Below are 20,365 nucleotides of genomic sequence, written 5' to 3' on the forward strand. Positions count from 1 at the left end.
TCTTACAATTTAATTTATAGTCAAATATTCTTAAAATATTATTGACATGTTTTCAACAAACCACAAAGTAAACATTTACCCGCGGAATTTCGTCAATGTTTGTCGTCGTTCATGAATAATACGTATCTATTATTTTTCTCTTAAACTAAGTGACAAATATAACACCGTAACTTACCGGTAAATATTCATCCACGTTTTTGAAAGTGACACTAAAAACGAGCACGAGCACGAGCTAGTCAAGTCCCAGTCATAGACAAAATAACCAGCGAGAAGTCAGCGAAAAATATGAATGTCGTACGAATATAATACGAATTTTGTCCAATCAGTTTTTGGGCGTAAAAAGAATTGCCTGGAACTTGCATGGTTTGTTAAAAGGTCACAATGCGCCCCCTGGAGTGTATCCAAGCCTCAATTTCATATAATTTGATTTGCGTATTTTAATATACGTAAACTAAGCAAATCAAATTATGCGATACATTTTATATTAATCAGTAAGTAATAGAGTGACAAAACAAGCATCTACTGGGTAACGGCTATATATCAAGTCCTTAGGTTTTGGCTTATCGATTTTTCACGTAAGTTTTCAATAGGTTCCTTTTTTGTAATATCAATTGACAGGACGAAGAAGTCGTGTAGCTCACAGACCAAATAAGGTCACTCAGGGCTTTAAATCACGAAGATCTGAGGGGCACTGCCACTTCGTCCGTCATTTTGAGACACAAGTCCCATGTGCCTGTAAGTACACCAGCACCCTTACCTTTCAAAACAGAAACGCAGTACTGCTCACAATACTGCTTAGCGGCAGAAATAGGTAAGGTGGCAGTACTTCCCTGGACGATCTCTTTCACAAGCAGCTCTACTGCTACTAAAAGATTCAATTAGGTCAGGTAATTTCGTTATCATTTATGTACGATTATAATGAAATTGTGACATACTTATATAAACTGCTTGATGCTGAATTCTGGGCGTCGAAATAATATATTATTTTGAAGTGTCATTTGCAAAGATTTGCAATTCTATGTGGTAATATTCTGCCATAGTACTGAATTCTCAGCATAATATGATGGAACATGCGTATAAATATACATGAACCTGCAGTATTATCACATGTGCAAGCATGACGTTAAGTCCAAATTATGGTATACATATATTGTTAAGCCTAGGCAACAAAGCTAGGGTTGTGTTGTAGGGCTTAAAAAAGAAAAACCATCAATCAATGTGCAGTGACCATTAAAGCGCACCCTTAGTGTAATAAGGCCACATCTGCAAAATGACAACTTTTCAGGCTAAAGATTCTGCGAACGAAATAAGTCGTTCAAAAAATTTACATAATTTCATTAAAAAAGAAGATATCCATAATATTAATCTTCAAAATAAGTCTAACCTCACGGTACCACGATTTCGTTTAACCAAGATAAACGATTCTTTTATGGGGAACTGTACACGTTTTTACAGTAAGATTCCGGAGATTATCGTTACCTAAGTTTAAAACTTATATTGAAAGTATTTTAATTGAAAAGTCGTATTACAAAATTGAATGTGTCACGTTTTAGATAAAGCAATGTGCAATGACGACATGAGTCTAGATTCTGCACAAATATGACTCAAATTGTATTCCTTAGAGCAATCTATAGAGTTTCTTGCTCGTTCTTCTCAGGGAAGTCATCATAGTGCAGGAGCAGTACCTTAAAAAATTACCTTTACTAGTGTAAAATTGTACCTATGGAATAAACTTTTACTTTGATACCTTTTATATGCTTGAATAGAAGAGATAAAATTTCATGTAATATCCATCATTTGTTTCATGTAGTTCGTGTTATTTTTATGTCTTTCTCCTTTTAAAGCAATTTTGATCACATGTAACTTTATTATACCAAGGTACGACAGGTATTTTGATTGTTTTATTTTTTCACCAGGTTGCACTTGCATCCGCTTTACATCGACGTATGGCAAGGAGCGTGGCACATTCAGCAGCCCCGACTACCCACGCCCCTACCCTGCTAGACTCGACTGCCTCCTCTACACATTCCTCGCCGCGTCTCACGAGATCGTCGAAATCATCTTTACTGATTTTGACATCTATAAAGGACATCTTGAGTAAGTTATTGATTTCGTTCACTTTCCGTTTTATTTAGGCTTTTATTTACTTTACAATGTCGACGTTACTTCCGAATAAAGGTGCAAATGTTTTTACACATTTTTTTATCAATTTGTAATGTCTCATTATCTATTCTAAAACTCCTAAATTTTATTTTACGCAAAAAAAAAATGTAACTCATATTTTAAGTAAAAGTTTTATGTAAAAATAAATGTTTTTTATAAGGAAATTATATAAATTACGCATGAGTAAAATAATAAACCTATTCAACAAAAATTTCATATGCGACGTAAAAACACAAGTCAATTTATTTCCATCATGTTATTTTATTTTATTCGGAACAACAACAGCTATTAATAACATAACATTGAGTATTTTTAGGTAAAGCTAGTTAGCGCCAATTACAGTTGTCCACATTTTCATTTTCATATATCTTACTTATGGTAAAAGTAATTTAAAAGTTAACACCTCAAAAAGAAAAAAACAAACACAAAATTACCTACAGTAACAAGCATAGCAAAAAAGTAAAGCGATGTGAAGTGTGGAATACTGACCTACAAAAAAGCTTTTTGATAAATAAATAGATACGAAACAAAAAAATAAACCAATTCCGTAAGTTCTTTAATTTCCGACATATATTTAAAAAAAAAAATTCCTGATGAATTATTAGGGATATATAATGGATCCAGAGTAATTAGAGTTTTTAAGCTTTTTATTTTTCATGTAAAGAGGTGTTTTGATAATAAGTACACGTTTGTTCGGTGGGGTTGTGGATATATTAGTTTTGTGAAAGATGATGAGTCATGTTTAAAGTTACATCATCATCAGCTTACACATATCCGTTGCTGGATATACGCCTTCCGCTGCATGTGCCGCCCGCATCCAGCACACTACGTTTGGTATATGGTATATGGTCGCCATTTTAGAACAATTCTGCTGCATCGTCCAACAGCCCTCCTGTAGACTGGATACCCACTGCCACTTATGATCACTGATTTTGCGAGTCATGTCGGTCACTTTAGTTGTCTGATGTATGACTACATTGGAAATTCGATCCATCAGAAAAATTCCATTCATAATTCATACCATACTTCAAAGTATACGTAAGATATAACCCGATTTGCACTGAGGCTAAACACAATCTGAGAATACACCGCTAGTTGATTCGCATTTGGCATAGATCTTTAAGAATTTTCATTTTATACTGCAATTAAACGATTCAATTTCGACGATTATTAAACGAATGTACCCCTATAAACTTCGAAGTAATATCGGAACATAAACAACTTATTGACCTCTAACTTGAAAATAACCGGCGAAATTGCACTTGAATATCTCCAGGGCTCCATTTACATTTTCATCACATTCGCAGCTTGTAATAAAGCAGCGCTGTTAATGTTTTAAAGGTCGTTGTGAGAACAATAAAGTTCAGTTCGCTATGCAAGGATCTTCGACTTCGCATCTTTTGAGACTAATTATTGTAAGAAAACTAAAAAATGTATTTATGTAAGAATGAAATGAGATATTTATTGTTTCACATAAATAGCTTGTTTTTCCTTATTCCTTTGTCAACAACAATTTAGTAATAAGTTGCCTTGTTTATTCGCAAACTGTTCGAAATTTGTTATTTCCCAGTTGTTTTAAATATATTTCGCAATGAATAGAAATGTATAAAAGTTTTTGCATAACATTAATGGCTCTGTAATGTTATACTAGAAACATAAACGAAAAATGCCTGACTGCCTATTGGATTCGTCGGTTTTGGATTTTTAACCTGAATTATCCCACGCCTGAAAGTTCCATTTACTTTAGACCTACATTCCAATACATATAGTAAGGTACGCATTACTCTTGGGAAAAGGCGGGGATCGAAAAAATATTTATTGCCATTTAATAAATGGCTGGGCAATATTCTTACTCGCCAGCTTTCCATCAGATGGACCAACTGTTTACCGGCTTGAATAAATAAATATTTTGGCACTATTTTTTGCTATAAGTCGTATGTACCTTGAAAACAAATCTCACGTTGGTGATTATTTTAGTAACTTCCCGCAATGCTAACGGTTAGACACTAAATACATTTGTAGAAAGTACAAACAAGTTACTACATACTTAGTTAGCTGTAACTAACTATCTACTTAGTTTGTTCCGTCAACGGTACGCTAATTCAGGTCGAGATTTAAATTTAAGCGTGCTGTTTAATGTATGATTCTGTGGCAAAAGCGATACAACAATATAGCTTCACTGAAACTAAGTCAATCTCATATCTATATAAAGAAAAATATAAATGTTGAAAAATCTCATCTCGGAATGGCGCCATTTACAACAGATCGTAAACCAATTACAGGGAAACTAATGTCCTCTATACACACATTCTTATATGCTGTAGTAGGTACTGTAAAATCTCGCATACAAACTCATTTTATTATAACTGTTGATTCTCGAAACGCTCTGCAGATGTAATAATAATGCAGATACTAGTGAATTCCATGTAGTATGATTACCAGAGCAACCAAATTAACTCGTAGGAAGTATCCAGAATATCTAGACCAAAACTAATTTTCAAAAGTTTCTTTCCAAATTGACCCTACCAGAAATCGAAGCCAGAACCTCTCTATCAAGCGCCTACAGTACTAACCGCTAGGGCACCAGCTCGTCAAGTTAGTATGAATTTCTTACAGTCTTTTCCTCGGCTTTTCACCCCAAGAGATTTTATGGTGCTTATTTCGTGAATTATTTGCAATTGTAAGTAATGTATGTAACCTTCAAGAGCAAACATTCCACCCAAACGAATATTAAAATTGTTGGTCTAACCGGTTTCACAGCCCTTTGTGTGCCTTCGCGGTCTCCATCCATTCATCTCTGGATGGAGTAGATTTTGGACCCGAGATCTTTTTTGAATTCTGAATTCTCCCAGCATGTTAAAATGCTCGAGATTTATAACTAGAGAAGCTTGTTTGTTTGTTCAATGTTATAGTCACTCTTTCTTTCTCTTAGTTCTTGTCAGTGTAGTAAACAACCTTCTGACTTAAGCTAACCTTTTTCTTTGACATTCTTGTGCAACTTTTTTGTTTTGATTTGATTGAAGTCACACATAAATTATTACGTAAATATTTTATCAAAGCTTATTCATTATATGAGATTGTAACTACAAAATTATTTTAGTAGTTATTTAGTATAACAGTTTAGTATGTAAGAATAACATTTTTTTTTCTATCTTGCATATAAGTGAGAATTTTAAACTGTGACTACTGAAAATATTTTAAATAAATAGTATCTTTATTTACTTCATAATTGCTAAACTCATATAAAAATAATAAGAGGCTTATAATATGAGTTCCAACAGTACCGCACCGGTACTTACAAACTATCTTTTGTTTGCTTGTAGTTTGTCTCTGTCCCAGTGCCAGTATTGTAGCCCATAAATATGTTCTCGTGGAACTAGAAATTGTACGTATTGGATGGGATATTGGGAATGAATTTTTCTCTCGAATTTGGGTTTCATTTTTTCTACTCTTTGTCTTTTGTATCGGTGAACGTTTGTAATTTTCTTTATTTTGCTACCAAATACAATGAATACCATGGCATGTATGAATTTTAAGTTATTGTTGGACCACAACGTTCACTTTTAAAATTAAAAAACTATATAGACTTAATAAAACAAATAGCGTCGACAAATGGGAAGCAATAGAGCTCCTTGTGAAAAAACTCTTCCAGAGGAGTATTGCCTCCTTACCTATTTCTGCCGCCAAGCAGTAATGTGAGCATTGCTGCGTTTCGGTTTTTAAGGATAAGGGTGCTTTTGAAATTATAGGCACACGGGACTTATCATCTTATGTTTCATGGTGACGGGCGCAGTAACAGTGCTCCTCAGATTTTTGTTATTTAAAGCTCTGAGTGGCATTGCATATTGCAAGTCTTATGAACAGGCGTGTCCCTTACCGCCAAGCGCAGGACTCGTTCGTCCCGTCACCTAGTCTTATAAAAAAAATAACACTTAGAAATCTAGTCGACCTACAATGAAAGGCCATTTGGCAATCTATCATGATTGAAGTGAGCGAACGAACATAAAACTATCACTATGTGATCCGAGAAAAGTTATGTATATTAATGTTTTTTATTGGGCGTGATCTTACTTAGTGTAAATAAGTTGTTCAAAAGAATAGTTACAGTAGATATGTGCAATGGGAGACAATGAAGAAAAAAGATCTTATTAAATTGAAATACTAAACTACATTTTAAAAGCTAAACTAAAAGCAAACAAAATAGTGGAATGGATAAAGAATATTCTTTTAAACATCACTAAAACTCTCTTTAAAATCGACCGCACATTGCAATTCAATCATACTAAGTGAGTAAGTTCGAAGGCTACAATGTTAACTTTCCGAGTTTATTCGAGAAGAAAATATAAAGATATGTTGTAAGTCTATTAATGTCTGATTCAATGTGAGTTGCTTTAATCAAAATGTTAAAGTCGTCCACTGTATATTTAAGTTGTTATACTTTATGTTCATTGTAATCATTTTTAAATCAGCCGCCTTTATGTGTATTTTAGTGCAACTAGAGAGAGAGAGAGAGTCTTTTCGCTATCTTTCAGGTCTTTTCTTTCACATATTTTGTCATGAAACCAAATTGTGGTACGAGAATAATAAAGGATGTTAAGTTATCTTCGGTTGGCTAAAGTCATAAAAACGACATTTTATTCCTTTATTAATCGTTGCATTACCGACATTTCTTTTGTTCTTTATTCACAAATACCACCTCTTCCGAAACTATTCCTAGCTCATAAGTGTTGTCAAAACGTGGCTCTTGGCATATATCACGCGGGCGTTGCGGTGACACAGTCGGCCTAATCGGGTGAAACTAACAAACGATACCGCGTTAACGTTTGTAGTTTTCGCCAACATGTGACCCTGTTAGGCTAGATTTTGTTTGCTATCTGTAGGCCTGAGTTTAGGTTTTTCGGCAAAGTTTATTGTTATTGTCGACTTGTTTGTTGACGACCTCGGTGGCCCAACGATTTGCCGGTAAGGCCAATTTGGGAAATGAACTTTTCTAAATTGGAACTGGTTTGTGAGTTATCGGTAGCGCCCCTGAGTGTATTTCGTTGCGTTGGTACATAGTACAGTCTTTAATACCAAGTAATAGATATAGATGTATGGCATATTACGTACTCCGGGTATAACTCCGTTAAATATGTAATGGGTAGGACATCCGGTTCTTGTTTTTATGAGAATGCTTCTTGGGATAATCACGTAAAAGATTGTCCAGGTACTTATATATACTATATATACTTATATATATTATTTTTTGTGAAATTATTCCACTAGTTTGTTATAATTATTAATACAAATATCGAACACTCAGAAAAAATTCCTTCGACTCCGACTTCGAACCGACGTCTCCTAGCAAACCGTGCCAGACGCTATGCCAACTAAGCCACGGCAGGAACCAGGGACCTCGCAAAGTTTTCTATGTGCTTGTTGTCGAATCTTTTGTATTTGGTTTTCAACGACTTATTAGTCGTAGCTTTTATAGATTTCTCATAGATGACCTATGAGAAATCTATAAAAGTATTTCGTCACCCAAGTACAGCGCATTACCTTTACCTGCTACCAGCCCTGGCTTGAAATATCGCTATCAACAGCGATTATTTTTTTATTGAATTGATATTTAATTATTTTTTGTGACATTACTCTCTTCATCTCAATTGAAACAACAAAAAACTACTACTCATCCATTTGAGTGAATAGCAAAATCCAAAATAATGAAAAAAAATCTGCTTGGAGGCGCATACGAGATTATGTCACGATCAATAAGAGATAGCAATAATATTTACAAAAATCGTAAAAAATATTAACAAAAAACGTAAAAATTTTCTTAAAGAAAATTAAATGACGGCTACGCGTGATTTGTAATAAAATTTAGAAGACAAAAATGGAAACTAATACGAATGCAAGAATTTATATAAATAAATGGAACCAGATGTGTACAATACTGATGTTATTTATTCATATATTTTTACATAAGACTTAGAATTTTAAATGGCGCACGCCCGCCATTTTGTCGTTCCTTTTATATTCTCTTAAAACCTCGCTCCAGCGTATACAGTGTTGCAAAAAAATAAACTCATAATTTTACTAATTTTACGACAGAATGTGATAATTGATTACAAAAGCATAAATAAGGAATGCGATAATGAACTTTACAAATGCATTATTTTATATTCGACACCTTAACTATACTGAGAGTAACAATAATATTTACTTTTTTTTCCTGAAAATACGTTTGTTACAGCTGACTCTGCAGTACGAATAAAAAAGCTTCTCTTTGAGCAAATGCCCTACAACCGTTAAGGTTTTTTGTTGTTTACTCTCCCACATTTATGGGTCTGAAGTAAGGAGGCCTTTTTCACATAGATTGTAAAAAAGGGTGGAGTGTGTATACGACCCTGACACTTGGTTTTTTTCTTTGTGAATTATGGAATTTAAACCGTTACTTTTTTAGTTCTAGTTTAGATGTTAAAAGCAAGTTAGAGAGTTCTCGCTAGTCTACAAGTTGTTAATGTTACTTGTGTTATAATACTAATATTTTTTGTTTTTCTTTGTAGTATTAAACTAGACATTTTAAATTTTTTGTCCATTTTTAAGTAGTATTGTAAACCTCTATAACGCAAAAATAATTAAGCAACAAGCTTCTGAAAAGAGACGCTAGGATTAGTTTTCAGACAAGGCTAAAGTGGGAAAACACTAGTGGGAAAAGGCCTCTCTATCGGACAAGTTTCGTGGTTCGTTATGTAGCTCAGTTGGTAGAGCGTCTGGCATGGACTGCTTGAAGGCGCTGGTTTGAATTCAGCCGGATCGAAGGAAGTTTTCATAGTGTTTATAGCCACCGGACCCAAGTAGAAGATGCAGAGGATCTCGACGAGCTCGTTAAATTAAATACGATTTATATTTGACTGTAATATATTAGCAATAGGTTAGTGGTTTACAAGAGTAGTGCCATTAACCGCTAAACAGTGGTGGTTTCTCATGAAAGTACAATTCAAAAGTGAACGTTCTTTTTAACCTTTGTTGGTTCGTACAAAAAGTTCGTTAAATGTGTAGTAGGGATGAAATAACCTGTAAGTAGTGTCAGTTGATTGGTTCAAAATACAACCCCCGGCCTACGTAATGTGCCATTGGTGAGCGTTTAATTACTGCTTCGAAAATTACATAAAATTACGTTACAAAAATTATGTTGCATTCGCTTTTGCTTACGTTGTACTTCTTCACTTTTTTCATTTCCTAGTTCTTCGAAATCGAATCGAGTTATCGTTTATCGTAACTTGGGCAATGACCATAAGAGTTCAAACATTCTCTGTTCTAGTTTTCAATTTAAGATATTATGTTTTTATTTCAATCCCAGCACAATCGCGTGTTTTTAGTTGTAACTCGTAGTTATCGTCACTTTGTCGTCAATATGCTATTAGGTAAAAAAGTTTCTTCTCTCGCCCTCGCAACGGCATGCCAATAAATAGTGGCAAATAAATCTTGGCTGATACCAGCTGGACCCAAAATATAGGCGTAATTTATGATCAATAAGCGAATAGCTTTAACGAATGTCTAGTATAGTGGTAGTGTTTCGCAGTGAAAATTCAGGTGATTATAAAAAAAAAGACTTTTGTTTGTTTGGCTTATTTATTGTCTAAAACACCTGAATCAAAAACTATTATTTTTATTTAATTAACTTTTGATTTCTCTGTAATAGAAGAATCGCTGGAAGCTAGCGAATGAAGATTCAATTGTCTTTTTCACTCACTAGCTCGTTTAGTAGCAATAAAGCACCTTGTGAAAAAGTTCGTCCAGGGACAACGTGTCACCTTACCTATTTCTGCCGCCAATTAGTAATGTTAGCATTACTGCGTTCCGGTTTTTGAAGCGTAAGGATGCTGGTGAAATTACACACGGGACTTATGTCTCAGGGTGACTGGCGCAGTGGCAGTGCCCTTCAGATCTTTGCGATTTAAAACTTCGAGTGGCACTGCAACTGTTATGGACAGGCATGTAGCTTACCACCAGGCGCACGACTTGTTGTTGAGGCGCAGCACTTGATATTATATATATATATATATATATATATACCTAAACAAAGCTTGGAAACGTTTTTTCTCATTAGAAATCGGCACGCAAAAGCGTTTTTTTCGCGTTAGTGGAAAGAGTTTTTGAAATTCGAACTTGACGATGACTGTGGTGAACCTAGCATTTTCTTTCGACGACAAAAAAACAATGACTCAATGACAAAAACAATGAATGTTCGACTACGCGATTTGTTGTACATTATTTATGTAATATTAATTCGTTGGTATATTTTATTCTTAATATTGTTGACATTAAATTGACAACGAAAACTAATTTTTAACCGACTTCAAAAAAGGATGAGGTTTTCAATTCGTCTGTATGTTCTTTTTTTTTGTGTGTATATTACGCGATAACTCCGGTATTTGTGAACCGATTTTCATGATTTTTTTTTTGTTGGAAAGGGGGTACTTCCATAGTGGTCCCATTCCATTTTGAGAAAAGCATCCACCTCGAAGGGTGGCTGTTCACGCATGAAGATTCATTTTCATAAATAGCGCCTAACATTAATTTAGGAGCAATTACATTAATGGTTGATTTTGCTATTTCTCCAATTCAAGGCGTTTTTCTCTCAATATACTTTGAGTAGTGAGAACCGATTTTTATTATCTCCAGTGTCAAGTCCTGTATAGTGGCGAACTAGGGGATATTTCAATAAAACTTAGCAAATAGACGTAATTCTACGTACTTTTGAGGTCGGTTTTTTTAGTACTCTGTACTGAGATTATGTTTATTAAAACTGATTTGTTTTCTCACTATAGTGAGGTTACAAGTTGTGTGTTTCGCTCGGCAGCAAAGTTGTTTTGCTTCTCGTGCTTTGAAACCCTCGCTACGCTCAGGATTCTATTTTTGAATTCTCAATCTTAGGCACCTTCGCTTGCTTAGGTTTCAATATAAGCACTAGCGTCAAACAACAACTTTGCAGCCTTGCATGACAAATAACTGTTTTATAACAACTGCTCGAATAAATTCCAAAAAGCCGAATTGCCGAATTATTTAAATACATTACAATACAATACAATAAAACACAAAAACATTTTAAAGCTAAGCTTTAGAATATACTATACCAATGCTGTAAAAAGAAAACTGAGTTCACAAAGTTCTCTCCTTTAGAGAGTCGAAAGTGATAATGTTACGTAGTTACAAAGCTAATACAACGGCATCGAGGGCAAGGCTTTTATCTAGTCTAAAAACAAACTAAAAGCGAGGATAAAAGCATGGTCAGATCGGTTGACTTGCCTATTCAGTGGAGGAGTATATGAAAGGAAATGTTATACACGTTAAAGAAGATGGCAAGGTCCTGTGTATTTTGGGACCTTGCCTTTTGAACAACATCCATTAAAGAAACTTGATACATGCACAGCTGAACAGACGTAGCACTGAAATGGCAAACGGTATGTATTATTAAGTATGAAAATTTATTATGAATGGTCAATAGGATTAAGTTTTTTCAGTTAGCTGCTTTATATTTATAAATTGCATTATATGCTTACAAAAAAAATTAATGACGGCGCTTAGAAAAAAAAAAGAATTACAACGATAACTTTTTTATGCTTAAATAGGAATTATAAAATAATGTGAAATCAGGCTTCTCGCTTTAAAATGTTGTAAAACAAATTTTTACAGTAGCTGATTTTAAAATAGCAACGGGCATATTAAAATTATGTGTGGAGTTGGGAAAAATGCTGTGTTCTTTTTTAAGTAACTTCAAAAAGAGGGAGGATCTTAATTCGACTGCATTTTTTTTGTGTGTGTATGCTATGCTATTATTCCGACATTTTGTAAACCGATTTCGATGATTCGTTTATTATTGAGAAGGGTACCTCAGTAGCGGGCCCATACACATATGAAGGAAACATTCCACGTCTAAGAATTTAGTTTGACTCCGGTTTATTGGATTTCATCGACTTTCCATTAACCGACTTCAATAAAACATGCCAAATAGATGTAATGCCACAAACTTTGAGGTTAGTTTTTTTATATAAAAAAGTTATATAGGAAATGAAACTATTTTTCCGGATTTAAATCGCGAATGTTTGTTTTTTCAAACAAACCGTGTCAACCGTATAACCATTGGACCTGTAAAGGGCTCGAAACGTTGGTTTGTTTGAAAAAAAAAAAACAAATATACGCGATTTAAATCTGGAAAGATAGTTTAATTTCCTATGTGTAACAATCGCGAAAACCTAAAAAAAGTAATAATTATCACATTTTAAACAGAATCGATTCTACAGTGGACAGGAGAAATTCTCAATAGAGAGTTTACGAGCCCATTTATGTTTATTGCATCCTTGAATTCAGCACAAAATGTCATTCACGTCAAAAATTTAATGTGATATAAAACACCAATAAACGTAACAGCAGAAATAAATTGCTTTTCTTTAGCCATGATGCGTCCATTGACGGTCGTAATACCAGCAAAATCCTCAATAAGTGTTTGTTTCACGCAAGATGTTTTGTGAAATGCTTTGAATTTACTGAATAACACGACAAAAGACTTTATGGTTTCGGAAAAATGAGCTAAAATGTAGAGCACAGTAGGGATGGTTTCGAAAATACACCACGTTTTAGACAAAAAGATGGTCGTTTAATAATAACGTTTGCATTTGTTTTATTTACGAGGGTCATGCCAAAAGAACTTAGATACTCTTTAATCACTTGTTCCATACTGGCAAGTTATACACCGTTGTAAAGGCAGGTTATTTGCTAATAAATTTGAAAATGGAATACGTCTTAAATCGAGTTCTTTTTTATTTTTCGGAGACAATCTAGTGGGAATTTTATTCGCAACGATGGAGCCCTCTCGACGTGATTTTCGTGTTATGATTTATTATGAATAAAAAAAAGGTTTAAATCCGCAAGAATGTTTTGAACTTTTAGCCACAACTTTTGGTGAAACAGCTTGTTTACGAGCTACAGTTTTCAATTGGTTTGCTGTATTTAAAAGAGGACGGGGAAGCTTTGAAGATGAGGCCAAGTCAGGTCGTCCGCCAACTGCGGTTACGCAAGAAAACGTTCAAGCTGTCGAAAAAGTAATTCGTGAAAACCGACGAGCTACATATGTAAAGCTTCTACACGAGCAACTGTCCCTTCATAAGTGTTGTTCGAGATGGATTCCGCACAAACTTAACGATAAGCAGAAAGAACGTCGCGTGGATTAGTGCAAATTTATGATAGATAAATTCGATGCTGGCGACAAAAAAAACCGTTAATGATGTACTGACAGGTAACGAAACATGGATATATGTCTATGATCCTGAAACAAAGAGACAGTCCACTGTATGGTGCCTTGAAGATGAACCGACGCCAACGAAATGTTGTCGTACACGAAGCACACAGAAACAAATGGTCGCCTCATTTTTCTGCATGACGGGTCATATTGCTACTGTAGTGCTAGAGGATCAAAGGACAGTTAATTCCGAATGGTATATAACAGTTTGTGCCCCAAAGTCTTGTCAGCTTGGTGTGTCAAGCGGCCGAAGTCAGGTATCCGGCACCTCCTCTGGCATCACGACAACGCCGCCGCTCCGCACACTTCTACTAGAAAACTCGACTATTTTCATTCAAAAACTGTATCTATCCTGCCTCACCCGCCATATTCCCCTGACCTAGTACATTGTGATTTTTATCTTTCCAAAAATTAAAGAAAAACTAAAAGGCAAGTGGTTTGAAAGCAAATAAGATGCCTTGGCTGCTTATAACTTGAAGATTTTTGAGATGTCTAAAGAAGAGTGGTCATCGATATTTTCCAAGTAGTTTAGACGAATGGAAAACTGTATATGTGTCCATGGTGAATATTTTGAAAAAATCGATACCTGTAATGAAGAATAAATTTTATAATTTTTGAAAATCTAATTTCTTTTGGCATGACCCTCGTAGTATGTACAGTCGATGACCTAAGATACCAGACCTCCTATCCGTCTACTTGGTTCTGCGTAGATCAGTGTAAAGAAAGGCATTTAATAAACTTCACCTTTGACCTGTGAGCCGTAACATTAATTTTGCTATGACTTTCTTGTTGCATCATTAGTGAATCACGTTTCAAGTAACTTTTTAAGCCGATTTGATCTTTATTTATATTACCTTAATACAAATTTCAATCAAAAACCTGGGATTTCTGTACGCTTTTCTGTTGAATGCCTAAGAAGGCTCTCAGAACCAAAAAGTCGGCGAGGGGGTCAAGTATATTAGGGCATCGACTGTACGATTTAAACGTGAAAGGTACAATTACATATGAAACTACATATATTTTTGGATCTAAATCGCGTATATATTAAATTTTTATTGAATTGGTATTCAATTATTTTTTGTGAAATTACTCCACTAGTTTGTTATAATTATTAATACAAAGATCGAACACTCAGAAAAAATTCTTTCGATCCGGCCGGATTATCGCGTATATTTGTTTCTTGCAAACAAATCAACGTTTGGGACACTTTACAGATCCCACGGTCACGACTAACTGATATGAAAGGCATATCTAATATTCTTAAAAACTGATACGGTAAAATAAGTTACTATGAAGTTTAAATTAATCCGATCCATCATTATTATTATACAAACAACTGCTTTTCTACGACATTTCAAAACATTTTCTTTTTGATTTACGATAATAATCGATGTACCCATGACGCAGCTTTCCACGAAAAGCGAAAAACCTTTTGGCTGGAGTTTTGGAATTCGTTAAACGAAACTTCGCTGTTTTATGAAACTTTGAAGGCTTCCGGTATTTTTTTGCGTGAGACGATTTAAATCCTCTCGGACCAGATGACATTCCCGATTTCACTGGAAAACGAACCCCATGGCCCACGGACTAAAATCTCCCCTGTTAGTTACTTACTACTTTTGCTTGTAGCGGCAACGTGTGAGAAGCAACACGGGCGCTGCCAGTGCGTTGCCTCGTCGCAACGCTATGATTTCAATTTCACCACACCGAGTGCCACAGGAGCAGACGATGTCGCTTTTTTTTGAAGGACACTATGCACTTGGTGGCTGGCGTAGGCCTTGACAGCGCCACCGAATAAGAAGGCGAGCTGAAGGCTCTTAAACCATTAAAAATAAACTAGAACTAAACTTAAAACTAAGTAGCGGGCCTGAGGGGCGTCCAAGTGGATACGAACCTCGGCTCAGGGCGCTACTGGGGACATACGTTATCGCAACATTTAGAAATTAGTACATAGCTTTTTTTAGGTATGCTTACATAAGAGAGATATAAAATTTCACTCATACGCAATAAGTTCTATCATACAGTCTGTAGCATGATTTTTATGACTTTCATGTGATGAAAGCACTTTTGACGTTGGCCACATGTGGCTTTGTTATACCTATGGCACGAATTGAAAAACATATACGTGAATAAATATATTTCAAAACTTTCATTTTTATTTTGTAAGTAACTTGAGTTAAATAATTTCTTCAGGAAATCACGTTTCGCCTGGCTATTTTTCTCCAACACAGAATTCGAAATTATTGTACAAATATTTGTTTCAATTTATTGTTTGTAAACCATTGCAGTATCCAGCTTTGTGTCCACGTGATTCAGATTATTTTTATTTCACTTTTTATTCCCACGTTACGAGCGCGATATTTGTTTCCAGATTGTTTATAAAAAGTTAAAAAACGTTAAAAAACGTTCTAGCTTTGTCCTCTTTAGTTAATTTAACGGGGTTAAAATATGCAAAATGGCTTCCTGCTTGCCGATGTATACTGTTTTTACTGAATTTCCATCCTTTTTGGCAAAATGCTTGGTAAACTTTTTTGTGTTTGCGGAATTTAAACTACGCTATATTGAATTTTATGATACTTACAAATGTAGATAGTTTCTCTTGTACATGATTTCGCTTTTATGTGACATTACTTTATTATTTCCCTCGTCGGTTTGTGGTATCCATTCGCCATTATTAACAAACTGAGTTCAGTTTAATTATATTTTGCCAAATATGTATATAGTACATTAATGTATGAGAGAAATGTAATAGCTCCACACCAATGAAAATATCTCATATTTTTTTACTCCGGTACATACTGTCCTCCTATAATTACTAACGGAATCAATATTTATAGCGAAGTTGAGATATTAACGTGATTATCCGACAGAGAAGTAAGGTCGTCAACATAGCCGGTAAAATAAGCAAGCTGAAGTGGCAGTGGGCTGGTCATATCCGTCGAAGAACTGATAACCGACGGAGAAAGTGAGTTCTTAAGTGGAGACCACGGCTCGGCAAACGTGGTGTAGGACCCCCTCTGGCCAGATGGAGTTACGATTTGCGAAAGGTTGCTGGCAGCCAGATGGATGCGAAAAGCAGAGGACCGGACGAAATGGCGCACTTTGAGAGAGGCCTATGTCCAGCAGTGGACTGCGATTGGTTGATCATGATGACGATGATTTATTAACATATGTGGAATAAGCGAAATGAGATCTACCTCAACATATAAAACCGCTTATTGGGGATAAGCGGTTTTATATATAATAATAATAACGCACACACTCAACATAGTTCCGCACTAGAAAAACCCTGGAAACCCTGTGTCACGGGTGTCATGGAGACTAACATAGACAACTACAAATTACACCCAAACTCACGAGAGAAATAAACGTAGGCCATAGAAATATTTCTCCCGGCCCGGGAATCGAACCTGGGACCGCTGTGTGGCATGCTAACCGTTCGGCCACGGAGGCAGTTATGCTAGGTTTTATATATATCTTACTTAGTGTCAGTTTCATTGTTAAGAAAAATCAGCGTGATTGACCTTGTTTAAACAAAAAAAAATCTTTAGGCGCCAATATTTCGAATATGACTAAAATTTAAATGCGTTTAGAGTAGTTACACGGCGATTTTTAGCAGCGCGTCTGCAGCGATTCAGTCACTATGCAGCAACAATGCAATCGCTAATATGAAACACACACAAAGCGAGTGCGGGTCGGGCGCGGATCGAGTCGGAACTCAGCAGTCCTGGCGGAGATGGACACACGTATTTACGCGCGCTTCCGCCAGGCGGAGGAAGCTGCGCCGCCGGAAGTGCGGTGACAGGAGCGCCGCCCGAAGTGCGGTGACAGGAGCGCCGACGGGCGTTTGAGAAGTGGTGCGAGAGGCTGGAACAGTCGTGGATCTCGCGCCAGCGCGCCGTCGACGCGATCCTGCCCAACCGCGACGACTGGTTGAGCCAGCCAGTGCTTCGGTGAGTATCTGAATCGGATCGGACGCGAGTCGACGACGCAGTGCTACCACTGTGGGAGGGAGCAGGGTTCCGCCCAACACACGCTGGAGGAGTGCCCCGCATGGGCCTCCGAGCGCCACATCCTGGTTGCCCGAATCGGGCGAGATCTCTCTCCACCAGGCATAGTAGCGGCTTTGCTGGCGGATAAAGAGTTCCATGAGGCAGCGGTCTCCTTCTGTGAAGCGGTGATGCTCCAAAAGGAGGTGGCCGAACGTGATCGGGAGAGGGCTGATCCCGCTCGGCGGCGGCGAACCTTCGCGGCTGCAGGCGATCGGAGCGGGGGCACCGTTCGCCAGTAAGTTTGGCAGCCGCGAGGAGGACGACGGGGCGGTTTGACCCAGTTCCTCGTGAGGAGGGGAGGGGGAGGATGTAGCCCGTCCTAGGTGCTGGGGGATTCCGGCGCGCTAAGACGATCCCGGATCCCTCCCACTAGAGCACCCGAGAAGGCCACCGTGGGTTTTAGCCAGTAGGAGTCAAAAAAATGTCGCGTGTTTTCATCAATGCAATCGCAAGTGCCGCGGTTCACAAACGCGCGTTTTATTGCTGCTAAAAGTCGCCTTATGTATCAGCTCTTAGTTATGACATGGAGGGCAGCATGAGCAGAAGGTAGGAACTTGTCCGTTTTTGGAGACAACTTCAAAAACCACCATATGAATGTATCGATTGTATCAACTTTACACGTTACCTCAATATTATACCGAGACAAAGCTCTGATAGTTACATAGATTGACGTTCTCCTTTTTCGAGAAAAATATCTCAGAAACGTCCATCACATCCGATCGAAGTGAAATAGGATCCTCTATTAAGAAAGTTGCTTGGAAACTAGTTTTTTTACCTCATCCCGTAAGTTTTATTATAGGGATTCTTTTGAAAGTTGGAGGTGCCGATAAGTATTACGGAAAATTGGTATCTGCACGAAACTTTGATACAAGAATGGAAGGCAACATTGTTTTAGCATTAACTTTGCCTGTATAAGATTGAGAAAATAAAGGATCTGGTTGAAATTGCTGGAGTTCGTCAAAGTAACTATGTTACTATTTCTTTGCTTTCAACATACACTTTCATCCATGTTTTTATTTGGCTGTACTTGACGGTCTTTTTGGCTTTAATTTAATGTAATGCGTCGATATATTCTGGGAGACAGTAAAGAGAAAAAAAAAGTTGTTGGCAGTAGGGATCCTTGTGAAAGAGTTCGTTTAGATAAATGGTGACAGCTTGCCTATTTCAGCTGTCAAGCAGTAATCTAGTAATGCGTTCCGGTTTTGAAGGGCAAGAGTGCTGGTGAAATTACAGGCACAAGACACTTGTCAACTTATGACTTAAGGTGACAGGCGCAATGGCAGTGTCCTTCAGTTCTTTGAAGCTATAAATTTGAATTTAAAGCTATAAATGGCACTGCAAAAGCTTTGGACAAGCATATCGCTTAATACGGACTCCGCTCGGCGACCGCGTAGACAAAAGACAAGCTACTGCCTTCCAGCTAAAAGCTAAATAAATAGAGCGTATTTTGCTATGACACTTCGGTCTCTGAACACGTGCACGCCATCGCTGGGTGGCGGCCGCCGCAGACTCTGCTCTTCGACCGCGCGGCGGCCGCCGCGGACTCCGTTCTTCGACCGCGCGGGGTGAGCGCGATGAAATTCGTGTCGTATAAACGCGCCCTAAAGTTTATTTTATCACGATATTTTAGTACCTTAATACTCAATCATTTTGTTATAATTATTAATACAAATATTGAACATTAAGAAAAATTCCTTCGATCTGGCTGGATTTGAACCAGCGCCTTCAGCATTCCATGCCCCACGCTCTCCCAATTGAGCTATGGAACGAACCAGCAAACCTTACGAAGTTTTCTATGCGCCTGTTGCAGATTTTTGTTTTTAACTACTTTTTGCCCTAGCGCCACCTGTGAGTAATCTGGTTGGTAATCTGGTTGGCTGTAGAGGTATCTACAGCTACCAGCGGCTGACAAGACCATTATATTATATGTCATTACAATTGTACAGTCTAGGTATTTCAACAAATCCCAAATGTACACAAGGTACAGTTACTTTCGGTGAAATATGTTTCAGATAAATAAAATCTCAAAGGAATTTTCGTAACATCTAAAACATTTCTAATGTTAATATTGGTTCAAAGTCAAACGAAACTTCTAGCCTCACAATAGGTACTTTTGTTACGGTATCGCTACAATAATAGATCATTTGTGAAAGAATAACTGTAAGATGGCAGTTATTAATTAAGCTCGACGGCATTATTTCGCTGTACTTGCTGCGCAACGCATCAACGCAGCTCGTTAACACTTATACACGCGGTCGTCTAAATTGTCGAACATGAGAGGCTTAAAATGAAACCTTCCCCTGAAATATAGATTTTAAGACTTTCGTAGTTATTCACTAAATGATTATTAATAACTACTTCGAACCGTCGACTTCGTTCGCGTAAAATCTTTACATACATATATTTTGATAGTCTAACTTATCCTTAAGGGACTGTTTGAAAAACCCTGAAATACGTGTTTATTAAATTTATATTTTGTATTTAAAGTAACCAAACCAAGATGAAGCATTCGGACCACGCGTTAAAAACTTCCCATACAAAATTTAATACTCAATTGTACCGCTATTTAGGGGTAGTTTTCACAATTATCATGTCTTTTATTATTTCCGTTATAAAATATTTATACTGTTTCGTCTTAGTAAGTTCAAGGAATACCATTAGGGATTGAATTTCGATAAATCCGTTTTTGGTACGCCTACTCTAAAGAAATGTAACATACCCTCAAGTTCTCAACCCTACACCTTCATATACTTCTATATAGATTACAGATTTCTCACCACCTTTTGCGTTCTTTTTACTTTCCCGATATTTCGGAACAGTTACACGAGCCGTGGTCATGGGTTGATTCTTATATGGTTCCATGGTCGGGAAA

General features: G+C 36.8%; 1 protein-coding gene across 1 annotated transcript in view; it reads left to right on the top strand.

Annotated features, from left to right (window-relative positions):
* The window catches only part of LOC113229274 (CUB domain-containing protein 2-like), a 148,689-nt gene that overhangs the window by 86,653 nt on the left and 41,671 nt on the right, over nt 1–20,365 (top strand). The window contains exon 4 of the mRNA XM_026462818.1: nt 1,917–2,097. Coding sequence (XP_026318603.1) covers nt 1,917–2,097 — 181 coding nt within the window. The remainder of the gene's footprint in view (nt 1–1,916; nt 2,098–20,365) is intronic.

The sequence above is a fragment of the Hyposmocoma kahamanoa genome, unplaced genomic scaffold, assembly GCF_003589595.1.
Source record: "Hyposmocoma kahamanoa isolate Upper Pololo Valley unplaced genomic scaffold, ASM358959v1 296, whole genome shotgun sequence".
In the NCBI taxonomy this organism is placed as follows: domain Eukaryota; kingdom Metazoa; phylum Arthropoda; class Insecta; order Lepidoptera; family Cosmopterigidae; genus Hyposmocoma; species Hyposmocoma kahamanoa.